Source organism: Eschrichtius robustus, chromosome 9 (genome assembly GCF_028021215.1).
Source record: "Eschrichtius robustus isolate mEscRob2 chromosome 9, mEscRob2.pri, whole genome shotgun sequence".
NCBI classification, from domain to species: domain Eukaryota; kingdom Metazoa; phylum Chordata; class Mammalia; order Artiodactyla; family Eschrichtiidae; genus Eschrichtius; species Eschrichtius robustus.
This window is the reverse complement of record NC_090832.1, coordinates 19,401,275-19,428,386: the sequence shown is the minus strand read 5'-3', so window position 1 is coordinate 19,428,386 and position 27,112 is coordinate 19,401,275. Positions and strand designations below refer to the sequence as shown.

Here is a 27,112-nt window from a genome sequence, read left to right as displayed (position 1 = left end):
TGAACTTGGATATTTAGCTGAGGAGGCCCCAAGCAAAATGTGAAAGGTGCATCCTGGTCTCTTTTGACTGCTTATAGTAAAATGTGGGAGGAGGGAGATAAATTGAGGGAAGAACCGTTAGGCAAAAATAAATCATTTGAGAAATTCGCAGTTTATCTAGATTGTAAATATGCTAAAGTTAGGAGATTCACTGTCTAGAAAGTGTGCTCTGGAGAGAAAGCCAAGGGTGTGGCTGGATGACCTTTTGCTAGTGCATTAGAAGGATCAAACGATCAGACTATTCAGTCATACTGAGGGCTTTTTGAAGAGATTAGACATTCTGCTCATGGATCCCCTCAGCCATATCTGAAGGAAGCAATATAGAGATGAAATTATGTAGAAGAAATATGTGGAAGAGCCTCATGTCGAATGGGACAAATTTCCTTGACATACACAAGAAATCTACAAGGTTTTTGAGTATGTTCCACAAACAGGAAACACTGACAGCTTTGACTAAAAGGGACAATGAGAGTAAGAAATGAAAGAAAACTGTCAGACTCACAAAATTGTACGGGTAGGAAATAGGAAGATCAACTTTTCAGCTGCAAATGTGCTATACTTCATACAAAAGGAAGACTATCTCTAAGGGCAAAGAGCCTCAAGACAAAAAGGCAGAACCTTGGACCACAGAGGATTACTCCCAGGCTTCGAAACCTATGTTGTTTACTCAGCTAGATTTTTAATTTGACTTTCCTTCTATTTTTTTGAATGGGGATGCTTATGACTGGTACCCCATGCCTGACCCAATATTGTATTTTGGAGCAGATAACTTGTTTTCTAATTTCACAGGTTCACAGATGCAGAGGAATTTTGCCCCAGGATAGATCAGATCTTATTCATACCTGATTTAGATGATTTAAATGACCAGACTTGGGAATTTTGAGCTGATGAGATCTAGATGAGATTTTGGATTTAAGTTGATGCTGTTAATGGGTTGAGACTTTTGCAGATATTGGAATGAAGTGAATGCATTTTACATGTGGGATTGATGTGAATTTTTATGTACCAGAGGGCAGACAGTGATAGAAAGGATAATGGCCCCCTAAAGATGTCTACATCTAAATGTCCTAAACCTGTGAATATATTATGATACATGACAAAGGGTATGTTTCAGATTAAAGTTGCTAATCAGCTGAATTTAAGACAGGATTTTTGCCTTAAATCGCTCCTTCTCTAATATTAAAATTATGTTACATCATTTCTTGTTTACATTTATCTAGTATGCTCTTGCACATCTTTTTATTTTCAACTTTTTGAAAAATTTTATTGTAGGTGAGTGTGTTTGATCTAGCATAATTTTAATTCTTTCTTTGGAATCCAATTTAATATTTTATTTTTATTATAATCAGTGAATTAAGCCAATATTCCTTTAATTAAAATGACAAATATATTTAGTCCGATTTATGCCATGTTATTATTTTGTCAATTTTATACTTTTTAAAGCCTCTCACTGGGTGTTTTCTTTGCTTTGATTTTTTTAGTGTGGATGTGTGTATGTGGGTGTGCATGTGCAGTTCTTCTGATATTTAGGAAAGTTTTCATTATTTTTCTAAGAGTTGATTTTGTGTTTTATTTTTAAAATATAATTATTTCGTCAAGTATGACATATATACAAAAGAGCACAACATGTGCACAGCTAAGTAAATTTTTACAAAGTGGAAACAGTCATTTAATTATTGCCAAGCTAAGGAAATTGAATGTCCCTAGCACCTATGAAGTCCCCCTATATCCTCTTCCAGTTGCTACCACGCTTCTATATATACCTATGATTCTGACTTTTAAGACTATAGATCATTTTTGATTGTTTGGAACTATATATAATTTGAACCATATAGAAGTTACTCTTTTGTGTTCTCTTGTTCAATGTTATGTTTATGAGATTCATCCGTGTTACTGCACATAGAATAGTTTGCTTATTCCCATTGGTCTGTAGTATCCACTTGTACAGCTATAACACCATTTATCTCTTTTACTTTTGATGAACATTTAGGTTGATTATAGTTCTTGGCTCTTAGAAACACTGATGTTGTGAACATTTCTATTCATTTCTGATGGTGCGCATATGTATACATTTCAGTTCAGTGTATAACTAGAAGTAAATTTCTTTGCATAGTTTACACGTATATTCAGGTATGAGGTTTTATGTATATTTTCCTGATAGCTTTTATCGATTAAAGTAATTTTTATCAATTTTATTTTCTGTTTATGTGTGTGTTCTAAATCTTGAACAGATATTAAGCTTTATGTAATATTTTTTTCTACATCTATTTCAATAATCATATGAATTTTCTCTTTATATATGTTATTATGGTGCATTACACTGATTAGTTTCAAGAATTAAGCCATGTCTAACAAATTAGGTAATGGAGACAAAATGGAAAAAAAATCCAAGAGATGCCCAAAGTACCAAAATTGACTCAAAAAGAATTATAAAATCTGAACAAACCTATAATAAGTAAAATGAGATTTAATCAATAATCAAAACTTCCCAACAAAGATAAGTCCATGACTGCATAGCTTGACTTGTGAATTCTACCAGTCCTTCAAGAAAGAATTAACACCAAATTCTTCTCAAACTCTTCTGAAAATGGAAGAGGAGGAAACACTTCCTAATTCATTCTGTGAGGCCAGAATTAACCATGATGTGAATTTAGTTATAACTACTGATATATTTGGAATTACTGCCATCACCTTATTTTGTGCTTCCTATTTGTCCTACCTTTCCAGTACTGTACCTTGATCCTACTTTTCTGCCTCCTGCTGGATTGCTTAGGAGTTGATTTTTTTTTTAAAGAGTATTTAATTTTGTTTCTACCATTTTCTAAGAGTAGGATCTTTGACCCCTTTCCTTTCAACCATTTTATAACACTATGTTTTTGAAATTTCTAATAACATAGAGCTAGGTTTTTAAATGTAGATTTAGAATAATTGTCTTTTAAAAGGAAAGTTTAATCCTTTTGTGGATTTAATGTTAATTTAGTAATCATTGTGGATTTCATATGCTCATTTCTTAGTCCTTCTTTCTCCCTTCCTCCCTCTGTTCTTTTCTTCCTTCCTTTCTTCCATAAATATTTACTGAGGACACAAAGTTATATTGTCTGTAGCACTGAAGAATTATTCTTGTTGCCTGAGGCCTCTCATCTGGAAGTTCCATTCTAGTTGTCCAATGGCCCTGCAACTCAAGAAACTGCCTATCTGCAAACGATTGCTGAGAATAACTCAGGATGTTCAGAACTCATTCATTCTCTACTTCCACTTTATAAATCTTTGTCATTATTATTCATGATACCTACTTCTCTGCCTCCATGTATACTTATGTGCCCTTTCCCCATGTGACATTACATCAAATGCGGTTAGAGTATCCACTGTCTTCCATCAAGGAACACTTCTTTTTTCTCTCATCCACAGAAATGTGCCTAGCTCTTGCTTTAGTCCACAGTTTTTAAGCAGACCCTTCCCCTCAACCCCAGGACTGCTTTAGAAACAGCGGCCACTAAAAATAAATGGTAATGAAAATTTTAGTGAGGAAGCAAAACCTGTTGGAAAAGCTCACTTTTAACTCTAGTGAATTAAGAAACAAAAACTTCAGATTCCATTCAAACTTTGCAGAATTTAAGCTCCAAATGGGTCTGCTCTGACTTAGTCGTCTGGAATTCTATGGTCAATAGCTTGCTATAACACAAGATGATTTTGGAGCCATATTGAGTTTTCTCAGAACATGATTCTAAGATTTTTCTGAAGGCACTTGGGATAGCTCTGTGGTTTGAACAGTGATGTGCTTCTAGGCTCCTAATTACATAAAAATAGGGTGTGCTAGATGAGGTGCAAGTAAGAGCTGTGACTTGCTCTAAATTGCAATGGCCTCACTGATTTCTCCAGTTTTGCTCTCAGAGGTCACTCATCAGCCTAGGTAATCAAAATGAGACCACCTTCATATCAGCTTTATTTCCTAACAAGGACTTTAAAAAAACTGAAAACACTTAAAATTTTAAGATATCTTAGAGAATAGAAAATATATAGTAGACAGCTGAAAAACAAAAAAGTTTCTATTCATATGTCTTCTGTTCTGATAAATGGAAAGATTTTGAGCCTACGTTTCTGTGGCAAGTGGGTAATGTTCAGCCACAGCTGCTTGCTCCTGCCTCAGGGCCTTTGTGCCAGCTACCTAAAGCCCTCTTCCCTCTGATCTTCACGCAGCTCAGGTCTCAGCATGAGGGTTGTCTCTTCAGAGATGTTTCCCTAGCAACCCAATGCTTTCTCTGACCAGCAATGTAAAATGGTGGGCTCTTTGTTCATATCATATGACTCTTTAAAAACTGTCTTCCTAAACTGTATCACCACGTGAAAATTTTTTGTTATTATTTGTCATTTTAATATCTCTTTTCTCCCTCACTCCACATATGAACTTATGTGCCTAATAATGTTTATTAAATGCCAGACATTGTAAATTATACCTTATTGATTACTTGATATTTTGTATTTCTAAAAATATTCTTGTGCTAGTTCTTGGAGGAGGTAAAGTTATTTAGAAATAATTTGGTTTTTTTTTTTTTGCACCTTGCTTCTAAGCTTTGTTAGATAAAACCAGAATAACCATTCATCTAGGGCAAATTTTCTACAGCTACTGAGGCAAGATCTTTCTTAGTATCAATACTTTAGCCACCTCCTTGTGAAACATGATATATTCCATTCTAGCTATTGAGAATAGTTACTATTCCCAACTCTGTGTGACCTCCAGGCACTATTCCCTCAAATTCTTTTGGTTGTTTGTTTCCTTGGGCTTAGATAATTTCCTCACATGCATGGACTGTCTAATATTCAACAAGATACTTTTGGGAGCACTGCAGACTGTTCTCTCCTGGCAGCTTTCCCCTCTGCAGTACTTTGCCCTGTGAAATCTGGCCACTTTGGTTTCCCCTGACTCCCAGCTCTGTCCACTTGTCCACTTAACTCAGTGACTCCACTGGACTGTGCCTGAGTCCATTCTTTCTCACTCCCCCATCTCGCTTCTGTGTTGTGACTTGGAAACCTCTAGGCAGTAAGATCAAACAATTGTAGGGCTCATCTCATTCGGTGCTCACTTTTCAGAGATCACTGTCCTTCATAGTCCAATGTAAAATGTTTTGAGAGCCATTGTTTTATATATTTTGTCCAGTGTTTTAGTTTTTTCAGATGGAAGACTGAATTTAATACTTGTTACTCCATTGTGGCTGGAAGTAGGAGCCCCACCTATGAATTTAAATTTAAGTTTAATTTAAAGAGTAGGGACATTTCTGGTCTTATTAATCAATGTGTTCTCAGGATCTGACAGTGCTTGGCGCTAAGTAGGATATCAGCAAATATTTATTAAATGAAAGAATGCAAAAGATTTGAATCAGCTAATATTGAAAGATCTAAATTTGTTTTTCAATGGATACTCTAAATTAATTACATGAAATGTAAAAGTAAAAGTACCATATACACATATACTATCTTTGTATTAATTTTCTTGTATTATTAGAATGATTTACTAAGGTATAGTTCCAGGTATAACTCAACTCATCACTTATCATTAAGATCTCAAAGCTGAGAGGTCTAAAGCATTCATAAGTACATATGTCTGTAGCACAAAAGGGGCAAAAATAGTTCTCCAATTCAAATAACTGCATGTATAAACTATAAATCTGTTTTTAAAATTAATAGTATTTATTAAAACTATTTTGGTCTGTTTTGGGGGTGTTTTATATTTTCTGATCCTTCTTAGAATGTGGTTATCTATTCTTGAGAAAGAAAAAGTAAAGTGATCCAAATGCCTAAAACATGTAACAATATCTTTCAAAAAAAATAGCTGTGTATTTCAAAAAATAATAGCTTTTAATTTCTATTATGGATATTTTAGGACTAAACAATAATCATTTAAATAATCTTTAGCTCATCTAACAGGTTAGAAGTTCACAACTAACCCTGCGTTTCAGAGAAAATGTCACAGCATGTTATAGTTAGTGGTATGCTGATAGATGTTTAACAACTGCCTCTCTTAAAAAAAAAAAATGAAGCAAAGCAGAACAATAAAGTCTTGATTTGTAGTGTTTGCTCTTTGTTATGTGTTGAATTGTGTCTTCTAAAAAGATATGTTGAATATGTTGACTACTGATCCCCAGTACCTCAGAATGTGACCTAATTTGGAAATAGAGTTGTTGCAAGTGTACAGTCAAAATGAAGTTATACTGGAGTAGGGTAGCCTTTAATCCAATATGACTGATGCCCTTGTAAGTGGAGAAGAGAGACAGAGGCACAGACACACATAGGGGAACACCATGTGACAACAGAGGCAGGGATTGGAGTGCTGCAGCTACAAGCTAAGGAATGCCGTGGGTTGAGGGCTGCCACCAGGGACTCAGAAGAAGCAAGAAAGGAGTCTACCTAGAGTCTCAGAGGAAGCATGGCCACAGGGGACCATGATTTCAGACTTCTAGCCTCCAGAACTTTGAGTGAATAAATTTCTGTTGTTTTAAGCCACCTGGCATTATGGCCAGTTTCAACCTACTACCATGAAGTCACTTAATGCAGATCTGGGAAAATATGATGACAATGGGTTCTTGCCAGTTGGTATGAGCCACCTCTAGCATACCACGGATCATAGTATTTTCTATGAATTCTTGAATATAAATTAGTTCACAGAGTCTTTTATCCATTAATTCATTTCACAAATATATAATGAGCACCTACTATGAGCCAAGAACTAGTATAAATTCTGGGGTTATATAAATGAACAAAAAAGATAAAATCCTCTCTGCCTATGTGGAGCTTCCATTTTACTGGAAGGATATAGAAAATATATTTATATGGTATGTCAGATAGTGGTATTTTAAGGAGATAAAGGGAGTAGAAAAGAGGAATAGAAAGGACACAACTTTAAACAGGGAAAGACCTCTATGAGAATGTGATATTTGAGCGGACATGAAGGAAGTAAAAGAGAAAGCTATGCAAATATTCAAGTGATGAGAATTCCAGGATTCCAGGCAGAGAAAATAGCCAGTGCAAAGATCCTAAGGCCAGGGTATCCCAGTGTGGCTGGAGCAGAGCAAAATGTAGAATAGTAGAGATGAGAGAGGTAATGGGGATCAGAGTGTGCAGGGTTTTTTAAGGTACTCTTTGAAAAACTCTGGATGAGATGAAAAGGCACTTGTGGGTTTTAAGCAGAGGAGTGCCAGGATCTAGTTTATGCTCTAATGAGAATCCGTCTGCCTCCTTATTGCATTCTTTTTCTAATAAGTCTCTTGCCTCCCTTCAGTTGGTTCTTAACAATTATCTGGGAAAGTGCAGCCTTTCACTCAAATGGCATAGGGACCTGAAAAATAAAGGTTCAGCAGCAATAAAACTGCCAGGGATTTAAATGAGAAAGTGAAGAATGGTAGTTTCAATCTGTAAAATTTTGCATGTTTCCCAACAAAATTAAAGTCTCTACTGGTAGTCATGACTTCATTTACCACACACATTAAGATAGAGTTTCTGAAGTGTCCTTTTTTGAACTGTCGTAATAGCATAGTCTTTACCTTAACAATTTCTAAGGCATAAAGGATAGAGTGTCTAGAACAGTGACTCTCAAACTTCTATTTTTTTTTTTTAAGTCCCAATCTAGGGCAGAGTTGTACTTTGATAAAATACAAAAAAGGTAAATTACTAAGAAATTAAATATAGCATAAAGACATGCGAATACAAGCCCAAAGTTGTATTATTAGATTTAACAGGCATAAAATCTCATTTCAGTAAATATAATAAAAATAAACGAAACAAAGGAGAAAAGAAAGTTACAAAAAACGTATCCATTGTTCATTGAAAGTGTGTGCCTAGGTGATTAGTAGAGAAAATTACTGTTACACTTGTAACTTTTAGATGTTCTATAATTATAAATAAACAAAATGTTGTAAGTGAAGTAGAGGATACCTATGTTAAATACTTATATACACACTTTGAAGAAAAACCAGGCATGTCAATATTTTAAAAATTTAATATGTTAAGTGAGTTTATTAAATTATCTAATCTTGGTTGGATAAACAAAGATACTTGCATGGGATTATGCATGTATAAACTGCTTCTTTATTTTGTTTTCATAAAATTCCTAGTAGAATAACCAGCCTCACATCAGCTTACTGACGGAAATGGAAGAAGAGATTTTATAGCAATTTCAGCAAGTTTGGGATATTTATTTAAAATTTTTGAACCAAGTAAAGCAAGTGAGGCTGTAGTTTAAAAAGTTATCTTCAATCCTTTAACAGTAGCCAGCTCCAATAATTTATTCCATAAACTTTTAGTTCAATTTAAATTATCTTTTGATGAAATATGTGAATTCTGGATTCATTAATTTTTTTATATTAGGATTTTTCAGCAAATGATAACTTTAGTGTTATTCCATCTGCCATGAACTGAATTGAGTGCCCCCAGATTAATCTGTTGAAGCCCTAACCTCTGATGTGACTGAATTTGGAGATGGGACCTTTAGGGATTTAATTAAGGTTAAATAAGGTCATACAGAGGGAGCCCTGATCCAATCGGATTAGCGTACTTGTTAGAATAAACACCAGAGAGATTGTTCTCTCTCATTGTGTCTCTATATACGCCAAGGAAAGGCCATGTTAGGACATAGTTGGCAAGCCAGGAAGAGAGCGCTCAGTGAAACTGAATCAGTTGGAACCTTGATCTTGGACTTCTATTCTCCAGAACTGTGAGAAAATAAATTTCCATTGTTAAAGCCACGAGTCTATGGTATTTGTTAGGTAGCCCAAGGAGACTAAAGCAATCAAATTCATAGTGTTTGCTGATAACACTTTGCAGATGATAATATCAAGATCATTTCCTACTTATTGACAATTATTTTAAAATTAAAACTGTGATATAGCAATCTGCAAAAAAACCTTGTTCTTCAAAATTTCTAACTTTTAATTTTGCTCTTTAATCTTAGCTCCCCTTTGGAAAAATAATCGAATTATTTCTTTTCATAGAAATATAAAGATTACTAAATATATCCAAGATATCAGTCAATAGAGCAAGTCAGGCTTTCGTATTAATATGTTTAAATATTGGAACCAACCTTATTTCTTCTCCTGAAGAAACATTTAAGAGTTTATTTTGCAGTTCAGACACTCTTGACACAGCTTCTTTCTTTAATACCAAAAATAGCTGTTCATGGTCAGTTTCCATATTATCATAACTGGTTGTGTGGGAAAAGAAAACAAGAAAGAAGAATCCCTAATTTGTAGCATTTACTGGTTTGCTTGAAGTATGTATCACCATCATGGATAATTTCAATCTACCAACATGAATTTACTGAATACAGCATTCGGAAAAAATGCTAACAGTCAGTTCTAATGAGCCAACTTTGGGTCTTACATAACTCAAAATTTGTGCTGTGTCACCAGCGTTGTTTACTTCAGCTGACTTTTTTAAAATCAAGACTTTCTCAATGAGGGAAGCATTGCATTGATTTACATTCTCTCACAAGCTCCTTAACTTAGGTAACTACTTCAGAATGTTTTCCTGATGCTGGCAGTTGCAGCATCAGAACATTCCTTTATATAAAACATAAACTGTCAACCACATTTCTTGACAAAATAATTCTTCATAATTTTATAAAATTTAGAGCTACTTGTGTTTCTCAGCCATAAAGCTAAAAGAGAATTTTTTTAAAATTATTTTATTTTATTTTTGGCTGTGTTGAGTCTTCGTTGCTGCGCGCGGGCTTTAGTTGCGGCGAGCGGGGGCTACTCTTTGTTGCAGTGTGCGGGCTTCTCATTGCAGTGTCTTCTCTTGTTGCAGAGCATGGGCTCTAGGCGCACGGGCTTCAGTTATTGTGGCACATGGACTCAGTAGTTGTGGCGCATGGGCTTAGTTGCTCCGCGGCATGTGGGATCTTCGCGGACCAGGGCTGGGACCTGTGTCCCCTGCATTGGCAGGCAGATTCTTAACCACTATGCCACTAGGGAAGTCCCACTAAAAGAGAATTTAAATCAGAGCAGAGATTTCTTTCTTCAAATCTTTATCATTTTCAAACTGCACATATACTAAAAGAACTGCCACAAAAAGCAATATCTGCACATTCATCAACTTACAGTGAAAGAATGCTTTACCAGCTTTATTTATTCAGTGAGTTGGTTTTCCATATCATTAGGCAGTTTTGGAAATCATCCAGCCATGATGGCATCAGAAAGTAGTACTTGAGTTACCGTTTTACCAAAATCACTGAACATTTCTAAGTAAATACCTCTAACGTAGTCATTCATAATGTCTTGTCAACTGTATATATATTTAATTCTTAGCAATCGCAAATGCCACTTCATATAAAACCCATGAAACACTAATGTTTATGTGTAGAATATTGAACACATGCTTTTATCGGCTTTTAATTCAATGCTTTTACTTTCAAATGATTCTTTTGGTTTAAATTTTTAATCCTTTATGTTTTGTGTATACAGTAGTCCCTCTTTATCCATGGGGGATACATTCCAAGACCCCCAGTGGATGCCTGAAACTGCAAATAGTACTGACTCCTATATATACTATGTTTTTTTCTATACATACATATCTATGATAAAGTTTAATTTATAAATTAGGCACTGGAAGAGATTAACAGCAAAAACTAACAATATACTGTAATAAACGTTAGGTGAATGTGTTGTCTTTCTTTCTTTCAAAATATCTTATTGGGGCTTCCCTGGTGGTGCAGTGGTTGAGAGTCTGCCTGCCAGTGCAGGGGACACGGGTTCGAGCCCTGGTCTGGGAGGATCCCGCATGCCGCGGAGCAACTGGGCCCGTGAGCCACAACTACTGAGCCTGCGCGTCTGGAGCCTGTGCTCTGCAATAAGAGAGGCCGCGATAGTGAGAGGCCCGCGCACCGCGATGAGGAGTGGACCCCGCTTGCCGCAACTGGAGAGAGCCCTTGCACAGAGACGAAGACCCAACACAGCCAAAAATAAATAAATTAATTAGTTTAAAAAAAAAAGCTTATTGTACAAATGTATTGCTTTTTACATCTTAACTAAGCACTTTTCATACACTGTGGTTGTAACTTTTGCAGTTTGAGGTGTAATAGCAAAACTATCACAAATTTCTTTTTCCTTCTTCACAATTTCATGGAAAGAAGATTTGTTCTTACTGTAGATCTTAGCAACTTCAGCATACAATTTTTTTCTTTCCTTATTAATTTGAGAACTTTTCACTTAAAGGAAACATCTTACTCCTTCTCTTTGACATATCGCAATTACCAACATCACCACTCTAGCACTTTGAGCCCATTAATAAGTAAAATGATACTTGAACACAAGTAATACCTCAACAGTCAATCTGATAACTGAGACGATATGGCTACTAAGTGACTAACAGGTGGGATATCCTGGAAAAAGGTTGACTCACACCTTGGGCTGGATGGAGCTGGACCTCAAGCGATTTCATCACGCTACTCGGAACAGCATGCAATTTAAAACTTATAAATTGTTTATTTCTGGAATTTTTCATTTAGTGTTTTCAGACCACGGTTGACTGTGGGTAACTGAAACAGAGGAAAGCAAAACTGTGGAAAAGGGTGGCAGGGCTACTACAAATGACTAATACATTTTGATGATTTCACAAATTCATTAACTAAAACAGCCCCACAGATAATACACTATGGTTTCAGCACTTCACCATCAATTAGGGATAAATTCAATATATAAACCAACATCTTTTCAGGTAAATTTCATTGGAACTCTTTTTGCCCTATTTCTATGGAATCATTTCCGCTGCCCACATTCAAATACTATTGCCACATTCAGCAAATTGTATCTTTTCTTGTAAAAAAAAAAAAAAAAAAAAGTCTGGTGAAGCTTGTGCGGCCACATATAATTGGAGTTAAAGTAAATAATGAAAATTTTATTTCTCTGCTATAGAAAGTAATGTTATATGATACATTATAAAACAGTCTTGATTAAAATTTAATGTGATTGTAAAAACAAATTGATAAAAATAAGTGCTTATATATTCTCAGATATTTATATAATTTGGGGTTGTATTTGGCAAAGTAACCATAAAAGCTCACACAGTGTAACTGAGTTCTACTGCATATGACTGTGGATAGGCTTGAGGCATGGGCAATTCACCATATGAATTGGAAAACAAAGTGGTTAAACCCTGTTTATTCAAAGACATGAGTCCACCAGTCATGTTCTTAGACCTTGCAACAATGTCTAACTGCTGTAGGTTTTTCTAAATGCTTCCTCTCAGTCTCTCCTCATCAACTGGTAAAAAATAGATAATGACTGGCACCAATCTTTGGACCACACTGTGAGCAGCACTTTTGTAGAGAAGTCTCTCCTACCTGTCGAAACAGCTCAGTACATTGGTTGGATCATGAGAAGATTGATGATAAAGAACTGTTATGTCTAGTAAGACTTCATCATGCCCTATGTACTGTGATAAGTGTTTTATATGGATTATCTAGTTTAATTCTCACACAACTCTTAAGAAGTTGATAACCATTTCCATTCCCATTTTATAGGTGGAGAAACAGAGGCTTAGAAAGTTTAACTAACCAATTCCTATTTCATATTGTCTCTTCGGGTTAATTGAATGAGAGACAAAATGGGGTGCTACCCTGGCAGTAGAATTTGAAGGAATTCAAAAGACCTACTTGTCCACAAGTAATTCCGCATTGGCCCACCCTTCTTTCACACTGGCTTGAAATTGTAACTGATACATGAGAAATGGTCTGTAGAAGGTTTAGGAAGGGCCTCCACACTTGCATGGCTGTGTGCAATGTTTATCAGTAGTTGCCCTACATTTCTGCTAGGAGAGGAGGATAATTACAAGTCTCCGGGTGGCAGATGATTCCAGGCTCAGGATGCCAGAGGTGGGTTAGGGTTTAAGGGTCAGGAGCAGATGGAAAGTAAGGAAACCTGATCTGACCTTGACCTTTACATGGAGCTTCAGCTCCTTGAGAATTAATTCCCTTCATTCTTCCTCTTTTGTCTTTTGATACCTTCCCATTCTCTCCCCAGCCTCCGTTTTCCACTGAAACAGAGTAGCTTTAGAAGTAAGGCTTCTGTTTGAGTTCTATAATAATTCCAGATGTACAGGACAATAAAAGGTGACTCCATCCCCTCATCCTCTCTTGTGTTTTTCAGTAGGCTGAGTGACCTCTAAATGCCTGTCCTAGATAATTAAATAAAGAGACCTACATTTTGTGTTAGTTCTACATTCATGGTGAATTGGCAGTAACTAATTTTAAAATTAAATATAAACTAATTGTGACCACTACCCCAATTCCTGATTCATCAACACTGCCACTGTGCCTTCATAATACAATGTTATTAGCCTGTGTGTGTGCATGTGTGTGTGCACATGTCTATGTGTTTGTTTCTACAGTTTCTGCCTCAGAATTCTAGAACCAAAGAATCTTCACAAGTACTTACACTCTAGGTACTTTCTAGAAAAACCCTCTAAAACAAATCTAATTGTGTCATATTCCTGCTGAAAATCTGAGTAGTTTCTTACCACCATAAAAATGAAATCCAAAACCCTTAACAAGGATGTTAAGGTTCTTCCAGATCTCACCCCTGCTTGTCCTATCTTTCCTTACCTTGAACACTCTAAGTAAACTGAAAGCCTTGCTGTTGTTTCAAAGCTTTGTTCCCTCTTTAGTTGGCCTCTCTCCCATCTCCCTCTTTACCTGGGCAACTTCAACTCCTCCTTTAAGTTCCATCCTAGATGTTATTTCCCCTTGGGCAAAATCTCCCTTGGCATGACTCCTTTGCCCCATCTCTATGCTTCTGTAGCCTGTCTTCCTTTTCTTTCAGGGATTGCAGCTCTGTGGCTATTGTGTATTCAGCAGCCAGACTATCCCACCCCTGTAATTGCCTTGATGGCAAAAGCCTTGCCTCTACTTTTGAGCAATGTATCAAAGCAGTAAGCAAATGCTTAACTCATATAAGACTCTTAGTGAATGAGCATTGAATGAATAAAACCAGTCTCAATTATTATTGAAAAAGATGCCGTTACCTCCAAAATATTTCTCATAATTGGCATCACTTGGCTTAAATTACATTATCCTACATTTCTTCAACCTTTGTAAATATAGTTAGCATTTTAATTTATGTAATGTTGTGCTTGTTTACATATGTTTTTGAAAATATTGTTTTTATTATGCTTTTATTCTGTCCCAGGTTACGTGGTAAACTTTGGATTATTTTTAAAGAATTATAGTTTTATTATCAGGTATACACAATCACTTGAATTCATTACACAAATCAAATTGCTTTACTCTCTAGACTGTAATTATTTTAATTGAATGTAAATAGGATTTTCTAAAATGTTTTTGTACAATTTTTTAAATGAATACTATTGCATTCTTTTTTTTACTATCAATTAGCTTATTAAATTATTTTAACTGATATAATGCAAAATAACACTCCTGAAGCTCCTGTCAAGTTGTAATAGGTAGAATTAGAAATAATATTCCCTTGTTGTTAATATCAGAATTTATTGAGTGGAAGAAATCTTATTATAAGTTTGGATTGTGAAATTTCACAGGACTAGAGCCATGCTTTTGTGGGAAGTGAAGAACAATCTTGTGAAAGAATTGTTGTATAAAAATGTTGAGGGGAGATAGGAAATAAGGAGTCTTGTATATTTGTGAGGAATACTTAAGACATGTAGCTTCCTGTTAAATGTTCCCCCCATTTATTCACATTATGCAGTTTCATAGCCAGACCCCAGATAGAAAATGAACTCAAAACTGGGAGACAGATGGAGCAGCAGAGGCTGCTAGAGGCTGTGAATGTGCCTCAGAAGAGCTCAGCCCTGCCTAAGGCTGACCAGCACCCAGCCCGGCAGGATTCACTCCAGACACTTGGGGTGAGCAGGTGCCTGCAGGTCATCTCTGCTCGAGCACAGTCGACACCACCACCGCCACTACCACCACCACCCTACCACCATCAACAGGGAAAGATAAAACCTATACCATGTATCAGGAGAGCTGCTGGCTCTCCGTTCCCAAGTGTGCTTCACAGAGAATTCACCAGAACAATATCCTTGTAAAAAATCTCAATACTATAACTAAAGAGCGAAAATCTTTCAAAATCCTCAAATATATACATTTGACAAGTGGTACATAGAAGAAGTGATTAAAATATATACAAACCAGGAGTTGCTTTATGATTGTTTTTCTGTGACTTTTGATTTGTTATCATTCCCTTATACCTCACCTGTGATAGATTTAAGATCTCATACCAAACTTTAGCAATTAACACTTCAATATATATTCACCGACTAATCCGACTAATCCTAGTTGAATATTTTCTCTATCACATCTCGGTTGTCCCTGATTTTATAACCTCTTGGATCTAACACCAACTCTAATTTCTAGAAGGGAGTCATCTGTGGTGAGGGGGGAAGGGCTTTGACCAATGGCAAAGGGGGTTTAGGGCTTCACCCCACTAAACCATATGACTTCAAGTTGTCTATATTCATAGACAAGGGTTTACTCCTATGATGCACTCCTCTGTGTTGGTTGCAAAAGGGCAGGAGGTCACACTTTCTCTGCTTCCAGCACTGACACATGATACTCGCTTTTATAAACTTAATGATTTTTCTAAAAAATGCAAATAAACACTAGGGAAGACATTTCATACACTTTTAAAAATTGTGAGTTTCTTGTTCAGACTATACATGCACATAAAAGTCTCGCATAATATTAAACCTTGGGGAGAAACACACTTCAAGCCTAACAACATCAAAAAGTAATTATTTCCTTCAAGTTATGTCATCTTGATTTTAAATATATACTCATAGGCAGAATTTCTTGAAAACCTAACTGGTTTTATTTTTACCCTCCTTTTCAACATGACATGAACTATAGCTCTCATCTTCAAACTGCTATAGATGTAGTTGTGAAATAAATGTGAATAAATCCAAACAAACTAGTTCAAACCTTTCTAACCAGACTGAGGATATAGAAAGATAAATGAGTGGGCTTTTTTTTTTTCTTTTAATCAGTTTGATTGGCCATCATGTTCAGTGATGGTGAGTAGAGGACTTGTCCCCCAAAATACTCAGGTCATTTACCACCAGAGGGTAGAGCTGAATGACCTCATTAAGTAATAGCCTTACAACACTTTGAGGATCTACTATAGTCCTTAGGCTAAGAGTTCCTAGGGTGGAATTTTGCCCACATCCCCATCTCCTGCTAACTTCTCTCTGTGCTCCCATGAACAGACACTCTAAATTCTTTGAATGAGCCTTGTTCTTTCCTATATGTTAGATAATCTATCAGGAATTTTCTTTACCAATCCCTCCTCCTGTCTGGACCTGACTAATGCCTACTCATCCTTTGAGTCTCAACTCAGACATCACTTTCTTAGGAAAACCATTCCTAATCACACCTTTCTTCACCCACACTCACATACATACACACAAGACTAAGTTAGACCCAAGCCCCTCCTTCCCATAGTTTTGGTCACTTCTCCTTCTTTACCTCCACAGTGTTTGAAATTCTTGTTTAACATCTGTTTTCCCACAAGTCTGTAACACTAGGGGGAAGAGAATAATATTTCTTATTCTGAACTGAATCCTGAGCATAGCAGAGCATCTGGTACATAGTAGGTGCTAGGTAAATGCAGAAGGAAGGAAGGAAGGAAAGAAGGGAGGGAAGAGGGAGGAAAGAGAGAAAAGAAAAATCCATGCAAAATATTAAAATTTATATTCTAGCAGATTTAGAAGAAGCATATAGATATTCTCTGGTCTGGCTGGTTAGACTACACCTTACCTCAAAATTCCTTTAGTTCTGGATCATATTAAGTCAACTTACCTTCTGTATTTGATCTGTTGAAAATGTAGCTCCTGTGTGGTTCACTGGGAAGATTCTGGAATGAAATTATACCAATTAGCTCAGCTAAGTGGAGGACACATTTATCTAAATTGGTCTCAGGTAACAAGGAGAGGAATGAGCTATGGTCTGTCATATGTGTTTGGCCCAGCTCCCTGCTCTGTGAGAAGCAAGTGATAAAACACTTTCTCTGGCAGAGACTGAATGGTTGTGTTCCAGAAACTGCAGGGCTACATGCAGGGCTACCTCTACCTACTCTGTGGGTAGAGGAATAGATCCACTCCTTGATCAAGGCACTCTTAATGTTCTCCAAAGCTTGACTAGAATTTAGGCAAATTTCTTCCTTACTTTGGGCCCCCAAAATTCCCTTTTCTTAGAGCATTACTTTTTTTTTTTTAACATCTTTATTGGAGTATAATTGCTTTACAATGGTGTGTTAGTTTCCACTTTATAACAAAGTGAATCAATTATACATATACATATGTTCCCATATCTCTTCCCTCTTGCGTCTCCCTCCCTCCCACCCTCCCTATCCCACCCCTCTAGGTGGTCACAAAGCACCGAGCTGATCTCCCTGTGCTATGCGGCTGCTTCCCACTAGCTATCTATTTTATGTTTGGTAGTGTATATATGTCCATGCCACTCTCTCACTTTGTCACAGCTTTTTACTTTTAAAGGCACGCCAGTGTCAATTCTTTCTCTGCCCCTTTGAAATGTAAAATTTCTCCCAGCCTCTTGCTAGTTTTACAACAGCGAAATTTTTTTCTCAGGAGCCTGGGAGCCATCCCTTTAAAATTTGATCGTTAAGAGTGATAGCAGACCCCTCTCGCCCTTTTTCTGTGGGAAGGTGGGAGCCTAATTTAGATAAATGACAATTATCAAACACAGATGGTTTAATCACATTGACCAAGCTCCACTCAGTGTCAGCCAGCACTTCCTCACTAGCTTATCCTAGCACTTCCACCTTTTGTTTCAGCAGAATTGAGTTCAGTATCTTTGGCCTATTGAAATAGTCTTGAATAAAGTCTTCTTTGCCTCTTTAACTCTGGTGCAATTTTTCTTTGACCCCCTCTTGGGAAGAGATCATAGCCACTCACATGAGGTTGGGCCTAGCTCATAGATACACTTGAATTAAACTGGAGATATATCCCTCTTGGCAGATGTGAATGTTCTAGAAAGTGGGCAAACTTAAAAAATTTGAACCTACAAATGAAATGTCAGTGAACTGCCATTTAGAGAGCAGGAGGATTTTTTTATTTTGGGGAGTCAGGTTGTTTTCTTTTAATGCTGTTATTTTGAAATAACATTAGGAAAAAAAAAAGCATCTGGTCATTTCTAAGAGATGCAAATTTGAACAATGTCCAGGAACAAAATCTGTGATTGTCATGTTTCTAAGCTAAATCAATTTTCTACGCTATATAATGCAGCTCGTATAATGGTCTTGATTGCAACCTTGAAACCTTGCCTAGCTCTTATTGAGAAGGTCCTGAGTACCTGGGTTTTATTTTCTTCGGGTTTGGAGAACAACCGATGGGCTTTGTGGTCTAGTTGTAAAGAGCAATGGGGCTTGGGAGCCAGACTGCCTGGATCTGTATCCAGGATCCACCAGGACTCAGCTATTTGCTGAACATCTGACTCAGTAAAATTGAGTAGTGCAGAATCTGGTGACTAGTAAATGCTCAATAAACGTTAGTTCTTGTAATTGTTACTGTCATCATCTTCATCATCACTTTCACTACTGTGAAAAACAAACAAGACATTATGATTGTTTGTTTTTGACATTATGACACTATAATTTTCTATTCTCCACAAAAATAAAAAAAAGTCATTGATAGTTAACAATGTTGGCTTAAAATAGACTTTAAGTCTTGCTGAATTGCTTCATTCATGCAAAACTCATAGCTCTATTTGTGAGACTTTTGTCTTTCTCTCTCCCCACCCCAATCCCTGCATTTTTTAGTGATGGCTGGGCAGACAGAGATGAAGTCATTGAAGGTTATGAGGTGGAAGCCAACGGGGGAATCACGATAAAGCTGCAGTCTCCAGAGGTCAGGTCCTTTGATGATTATTTCCTGAAACTGAGGCTGGACACTAATACGCGGAATCCCTGGTTCCCTGAGTTCTGGCAACATCGGTTCCAGTGCCGCCTACCAGGACACATTCTGGAAAATCCCAACTTTAAAAGAATCTGCACAGGTAACTCGTGTTTACAACATCACAACTCAGATTTTGGTCACCTCTTCCATTTTGTTCAATAAGTATAGAAAGTGCCAAGGCTGGAGATACAAGAACTAACTTGCCAACTTAATTTATAAAATAGCTAAAATGAGGAGGGAGTGTGTATTGCCCCAAGGATTCATGTTTCTATATTCTGGAAACATGGAGACTGCTTTGGTCTCTGGCGGGACAAGTTATACGAAAAGATAAATAAAGGAAAAGGAAACTGAGAATTCAGGTATTTAGTATTCAGGCCAGAGGGAAGAGATTGTATTGCACGCATGCTTAGGAGATGCTAACCGCAGACATAAGTAAGCAGCACTGGTTTGATCCCTTTTTCTTCTTTAGGACTTGCTTTGATATAAAAGTCAGCAGAAGATAAGATGTCACCTAGGGGCACACCACCAACATGGGTGTATATGGGCACAAGCAATAAGAAGGGACAGATACTTCCCATGCACTACTCACTAGAGGCATGCCAAAGAAGGGCGGCACATTGTTAAAGGTCTTTCAGGGCTTGATGAACTCCACAGGATGTCTCCCTTCTCCCTGCCACCAGGAACTACCAGAGCATTAAAGACTCTATCCATGACCAAATTTGTATTGTAGCACAGTGATGTGACACATATTTCCTATAACTAGGCTGAGAAGATTTTATTCAGAAATGTCTAGACCCCATTCATTCACACAGCACATACAAAGCACTGAATACACCCCTCCCCCAAAAAAAGGACAGCAAGGTGTATAATGTCATGACTCTTGACCTAGAGAAACTTGTGGTCTCTTTGGGCAAATCAAAACAGATAATACGCATGATATAGATAAATAACAACTGAAGAAATCTAGTTTTTATAAGACAGGGTAAGAATAATGACAAAAACTATTTCTACTTTTAATAACATTCACATTTTGATATTAGAAAATTATTTTAAAATACCAAAATATTTAAATGCAGTGATTTGTGTCTAACTTGATAAAATTCAGCAGAATTCACTGGGAAACTGCTTGGTGTGAATCTATTTTCAATCAATCAAGGTTTTTAGAACTTCTTTTGTATGGCTTCTTGGGAGGCTAAGAGCTAGGAGAAGAGGAAAAGAGTTGCTGAACAGCTAACCACCTCTGTCACATATCTCTACTGACTTCTCTCTTCTCTCAAATAATAGACCAATAGAGGTTAAGAATTCTAGTGGACCAATAAGCCACCTAGTGCATTCTCCTTATTTGCAAAATGAAGACATTGAGGATAAAGGGGCAACATTTCCTTAGGTTCATTTAGTTAATGGCAGCAATGGGATTAGAACACTCACCTCCTAAATACCACAATGCTTGACTACTTTGGACTTAGAATTTAGTAATAGATTGTCTTTTATTGTTTTCTAATGAATGTTGTTTTCTTAAACGGTAAGATCTTTGAAGATAGGGAGTTCTTATAACCCTCATAGAACCTGTACACCACTGATCTCTGGAATCTCAGTCATTTCTTATTAATGTATTGATCAGTTAATTTATGTTGTTGTCAATGAGTTTTACTTTATTTAAGGAAAAGTTAGGACTATTATTTTTCTAAATGAAATATATTTCACTGATTCAACGTTCAACAAAATTTATTGAGCACCTAGTATATGCAAGGCTTTATTCTAGGAGATGGAAATACAGCAGAAAACAAAAGAGGAAAAGAACTGTTTCAATAACCTTACATTTCAGTGCAGGGAAATAAATAGAACAAAAATAAATTAAGCAAAATATATTCTCATTTAAGTGATCATAAGAGCATGTTAAAAGAGAATGGCCAGAGGAAGCCTCACTGAGAAGGAGACATTTGATTAAAGATGTGAGAGTGAGCCAAGCAAACACCTGGGAAGGGCATTCCAAGCAGAGGAATAGCAAATAAAAAGATGCACCGGCATGCCCGGCTTAGTGGGAGAACAGTAAGGAGCTCAGGCTGCCTGAAGCCAGTGAGTACATTGAATAGCAGGTGATAAGTCAGAGAGGCACACAGGGGAACAGGTCCTGTAGGACTTAACTGTCCCTTGTGAAAACTTTGGCTTTGTTCTGAGTGAGATGGAAAGCCACTGGGAAGTTCGAGCACAGTAGAGACAGGATCAGCCTTACTTTTTCTGAACAGAATTACTCTTGCTGCAGTTTTTAAATTTTGACAAAAGGGGGAAAGTCAGAAGAAGGAAGCAGAGCAGTTAGGAGGTTGCTGTAATAATGTAGGTGAGAGTGTGGTGGATTGGGGCATGGTTGTGGCAAGCAAGATGGAGAGAGGTGATTGAATTCTGAGGATATTTTGAATGAGAGCTGAGGGGATTTGCTGATAGAATTGTGAAAAATGACTCTGGTCTGAGCAACTGAAAAGATGGTGTAGCCATTGACTGAGATGAGGAAGACTCCAGGAAAAGCAGGTTAGGGAAAGATCAGGAGCTAAATTTCAGATGAGTTAAGTTTGAGGTGCCTGTTAGTGATGCAACTATATATGTCACTTTGATACTGTGTTTCATTAGTAGAGTTCAGAATATTACTTTTTAAACATGTTTGGATGTCTTTATTTAAGGATTTCCAGGAAAATATCTTGAGACCTGAGCTTTCAAAACAAAAGTTAGAATTCTGCAGCCATGTACAATAATACTTTGGGTTTTCATTTGTCACAGTATATGCAAATGTCAAGGTTGAAATCTAAACTTGGTTAACATTCATAGCAGGAAAAAAAGATTGGCACATTCATGAATTGTTCTTATATTACGCTTGACTCTCAAAGCTATTTTTAAGAGCTTCTTATTTGATTATAAAATTTGATAAACATGTTTTTATTTGCATTTCATTCTGGAGTCAAGTTCAGCAAATATTTCCCTTTGTTCTTAGTTCTAAGGAAGAGAGAAGGCTTATTTAACTTCTCTACTTGGAACTAATTCATAAAAGTTATTCATCTTTTCTGCTGCAAAAATCCTAGAATTTTATGTCTGTGTGCATACATTTATGTAAACTAACTCTTCAGTTTTAGTCTGTGTAGGGAATTGGCTTCAATTTTATTGCAGATCAACATAAAATTTCACTTCATGTATCATTCTTATCTACTTGATATTCTTGAATATCAAATGAATTCTGTAGTCTTCTAATGAATATGCAGACACACTTATGAAAATTAATGTAAAGAAATAGAAGTAACCTTTCCATAATATTCATAGCTACACTTTCTGACATTTATTTTTACCTCTTCTAATTGGGTCATTTTGGTGTTTTGCAAAGTTTTGATATTGCAGTTAGTTTCCATAGAAACCTTTATTGAGCTTAATTTCAGATGTCACTATTTAAATAAAGAGTTTACATGCTCTGGATTGTCAGTTTGAATATTAAGGGTCCTGAGCTCAGGCTGAATAATTTGGGAATCACTGTGGCTAATTAAAAAGTACTTCATGAAAAGTCTACATCACTGCTTAATTAGTTGAGTATATCAAGGGACTGGAGATGTGTTGGAAAAGCACTAACTAAAACATCAAAGTCTAACTTCTAAAAAATTAATCATTGTGAGATCGATTGGTTCAAGATGGCGGAGTAGAAGGACGTGCTCTCACTCCCTCTTGCGAGAGCACCAGAATCACAACTAACTGCTGAGCAGTCATTGACAGGAAGACACTGGAACTCACTAAAAAAGATACCCCACATCCAAAGACAAAGGAGAAGTCACAATGAGATGATAGGAGGGGCACAATCACAATAAGATCAAATCCCATAACTGCTGGGTGGGTGACTCACAAACTGGAGAACACTTATACCACAGAAGTCCACCCACTGGAGTGAAGGGTCTGAGCCCCACATCAGGCTTCCCAACGTGGGGGCCCAGCAACAGGAGGAGGAATTCCTAGAGAATCAGACTTTGAAGGCTAGTGGGATTTGATTGCAGGACTTCGACAGGACTGGGGGAAACAGAGACTCCACTCTTGGAGGGCACACACCAAATAGTGTGCACATTGGGACCCAGGGGAAGGAGCAGTGACCCCATAGGAGACTGAACCAGACCTACCTGCTAGTGTTGGAGGGTCTCCTGCAGAGGCGGGGGGTGGCTGTGTCTCACTGTGAGGACAAGAACACTGGCAGCAGAAGTTGTGGGAAGTACTCCTTGGCGTGAGCCCTCCCATAGTCCGCCATTAGCCCCACCAAAGAGCCCAGGTAAGCTCCAGTGTTGGGTTGCCTCAGACGAAACAACCAACAGGAAGGGAACCCAGCCCCACCCATCAGCAGACAATCAAATTAAAGTTTTATTGAGCTCTACCCACCAGAGCAACAGCCAGCTCTACCCACCACCAGTCCCTCCCATCAGGAAGCTTGCAAAAGCCTCTTAGCCTCATCCACCAGAGGGCAAACAGCAGAAGCAAGAAGAACTACAATCCTGCAGCCTGTGGAACAAACACCACATTCACAGAAAGATAGACAAGATGAAAAGGCAGAGGGCTATGTACCAGATGAAGGAACAAGATAAAACCCCAGAAAAACAACTAAATGAAGTGGAGATAGGCAACCTTCCAGAAAAATAATTCAGAATAATGATAGTGAAGATAACCCAGGACCTCGGAAAAAGAAAGGAGGCAAAGACCGAGAAGATGCAAGAAATGTTTAACAAAGACCTAGAAGAATTAAAGAACAAACAAACAGAGATGAGTAATACAATAATTGAAATGAAAAATACACTAGAAGGAATCAATAGCAGAATAACTGAGGCAGAGGAATGGATAAGTGACCTGGAAGACAGAATGGTGGAATTCACTGCTGTGGAACAGAATAAAGAAAAAAGAATGAAAAGAAATGAAGACAGCCTAAGAGACCTCTGGGACAAGATTAAATGCCAAAACATTCACATTACAGGGGTCCCAGAAGGAAAAGAGAGAGAGAAAGTACCTGAGAAAATATTGGAAGAGATTATAATCAAAAACTTCCCTAACATGGGAAAGGAAATAGCCACCCAAGTCCAGGAAGCGCAGACAGTCCCATACAGGATAAACCCAAGGTGAAACTCGCCAAGACACATAGTAATCAAATTGGCAAAAATTAAAGACAAAGAAAAATTACTGAAAGCAGCAAGGGAAAAACGACAAATAACATACAGGGGAACTCCCATAAGGTTAACAGCTGATTTCTCAGCAGAAACTCTACAAGCCACAAGGGAGTGACATGACATATTTAAAGTGATGAAAGGGAAGAACCTACAACCAAGATTACTCTACCCGTCAAGGAGCTCATTCAGATTTGATGGAGAAATCAAAAGCTTTACAGACAAGCAAAAGCTAAGAGAATTCAGCACCACCAAACCAGCTCTACAACAAATGGTAAAGGAACTTCTCTAAGTCAGAAACACAAGAGAAGAAAAGGAGCTACAAAAACGAACACAAAACAATTAAGAAAATGGTAATAGGAACATACATATCAATAATTACCTTAAACGTGAATGGATTAATGCTCCAACCAAAAGACACAGGCTCGCTGAATGGATACAGAAACAAGACCCATATATTTGCTGTGCACAAGGGACCCACGTCAGACCTAGGGACACATACAGACTGAAAGTGAAGGGATGGAAAAGATATTCCATGCAAACGGAAATCAAAAGAAAGCTGGAGTAGCAATACTCATATCAGATGAAATAGACTTTAAAATAAAAAACGTTACAAGAGACAAGGAAGGACACTACATAATGATCAAGATATCAATCCAAGAAGAAGATATAACAATTATAAAGATATATGCACCCAAGATAGGAGCACCTCAATACATATGGCAACTGCTAACATCTGTAAAAGAGGAAATCGACAGTAACACAATATAGTGGGGGACTTTAACACCTCCCTTACACCAATGGACAGATCATCCAAAAAGAAAATTAATAAGGAAACACAAGCTTTAAATGACACAACAGACCAGATAGATTTAATTGACATTTATAGGGCATTCCAGCCAAAAACAGCAGATTACACTTTCTACTCAAGTACGCACGGAACATTCTCCAGGATAGATCACATCTTGGATCACAAATCGAGCCTCAGTATATTTAAGAAAATTGAAATCATATCAAGCATCTTTTCTGACCACAACGCTATGTGATTAGAAATCAATTATAAGGAAAAAAACGTAAAAAACGCAAACACATGGAGGCTAAACAATACGATACTAAATAACCAAGAGATCACTGAAGCAATCAAAGAGGAAATCAAAAAATACCTAGAGACAAATGACAATGAAAACACGACCATCCAAAACCTATGGGATGCAGCAAAAGCAGTTCTAAGAGGGAAGTTTATAGCAATACAAGCCTACCTCAAGAAACAAGAAAAATCTCAAATAAACAATCTAACCTTACACCTAAAAGAACTAGAGAAAGAACAACAAACAAAACCCAAAGTTAGCAGAATGAAAGAAATCATAAAGATCAGAGCAGAAATAAATGAAATAGAAACAAAGAAAACAATAGCAAAGATCAATAAAACTAAGAGCTGGTTCTTTGAGAAGATAAACAAAATTGATAAACCATTAGCCAGACCCATCAAGAAAGAGATGGAGAGGACTCAAATCAATAATATTCGAAATGAAAAAGGAGAAGTAACAACAGACACCACAGAAATACAAAGCATCCTAAGAGACTACTACAAGCAACTCTATGCCAATAGAATGGACAACCTGGAAAAACTGGACAAATTCTTAGAAAGGTATAACCTTCCAAGACTGAACCAGGAAGAAATAGAAAATATGAACACACCAATCACAAGTAATGAAATTGAAATTGTGATTAAAACTCTTCCAACAAAAGAAGTCCAGTACCAGATGGCTTCACAGGTGAATTCTATCACATATTTAGAGAAGAGCTAACACCCATCCTTCTCAAAGTCTTCCAAACAATTGCAGAGGAAGGAACACTCCCACACTCATTCTATGAGGGCACCATCACCCTGATACAAAAACCAGACAAAGATACTACAAAAAAAGAAAATTACAGACCAATATCACTGATGAATATAGATGCAAAAATCCTCAACAAAATACTAGCAAACAGAATCCAACAACACATTAAAAGGATCATACACCATGATCAAGTGAAATTTATCCCAGGGATGCAAGGATTCTTCAATATATGCAGATCAATCAATGTGATACACCATATTAACAAATTGAAGAATAAAAACGATATGATCATCTCAATAGATGCAGAAAAAGCTTTTGTCGAAATTCAACACCCATTTATGATAAAAAGTCTCCAGAAAGTGGGGATAGAGGGAACCTACCTCAACATAATAAAGGCCATATATGACAAACCCAGAGCAAACATCATTCTCAATGGTGAAAAACTGAAAACATTTCCTCTAAGATCAGGAACAAGGCAAGTTTTCCCACTCTCACCACTATTATTCAACATAGTTTTGGAAGTCCTAGCCACGGCAAACAGAGAAGAAAAAGAAATAAAAGGAATACAAATTGGAAAAGAAGAAGTAAAACTGTCACTGTTTGCAGATGACATGATACTATACATAGAGAATCCTAAAGATGTCACCAGAAAACTACTAGAGCTAATCAATGTATTTGGTAAAGTTTCAGGATGCAAAATTAATGCACAGAACTCTCTTGCATTCCTGTACACTAATGATGAAAAATCTGAAAGAGAAATTAAGGAAACACTCCCATTGACCATTGCAACAAAAAGAATAAAATACCTGGGAATAAACCTACCTAGGGAGACAAAAGAACTGTATGCAGAAAACTATAAGACACTGATGAAAGCAATTAAAGATGATACCAACAGATGGAGAGATATACCATGTTCTTGGATTGGAAGAACCAATATTGTGAAAATGACTCTACTACCCAAAGCAATCTACAGGTTCAATGCAATCCCTATTAAATTACCAATGACATTTTTCACAGAACTAGATCAAGAAATTTTACAGTTTGTATGGAAACACAAAAGACCCTGAATAGCCAAAGCAATCTTAAGAAAGAAAAACGGAGCTGGAGGAATCAGACACCCTGACTTCAGACTATACT

The 27,112-nt window shown here is 37.0% G+C and overlaps 1 protein-coding gene across 5 annotated transcripts in view; it reads left to right on the top strand.

Annotated features, from left to right (window-relative positions):
• Positions 1-27,112, top strand: part of GRM1 (glutamate metabotropic receptor 1) — a 349,857-nt gene that overhangs the window by 215,654 nt on the left and 107,091 nt on the right. For all 5 annotated transcript variants that reach the window (XM_068551043.1, XM_068551042.1, XM_068551044.1 and 2 more), the window contains exon 3: positions 18,831-19,066. In XM_068551043.1, the coding sequence (XP_068407144.1) occupies positions 18,831-19,066 (236 nt within the window). The remainder of the gene's footprint in view (positions 1-18,830; positions 19,067-27,112) is intronic.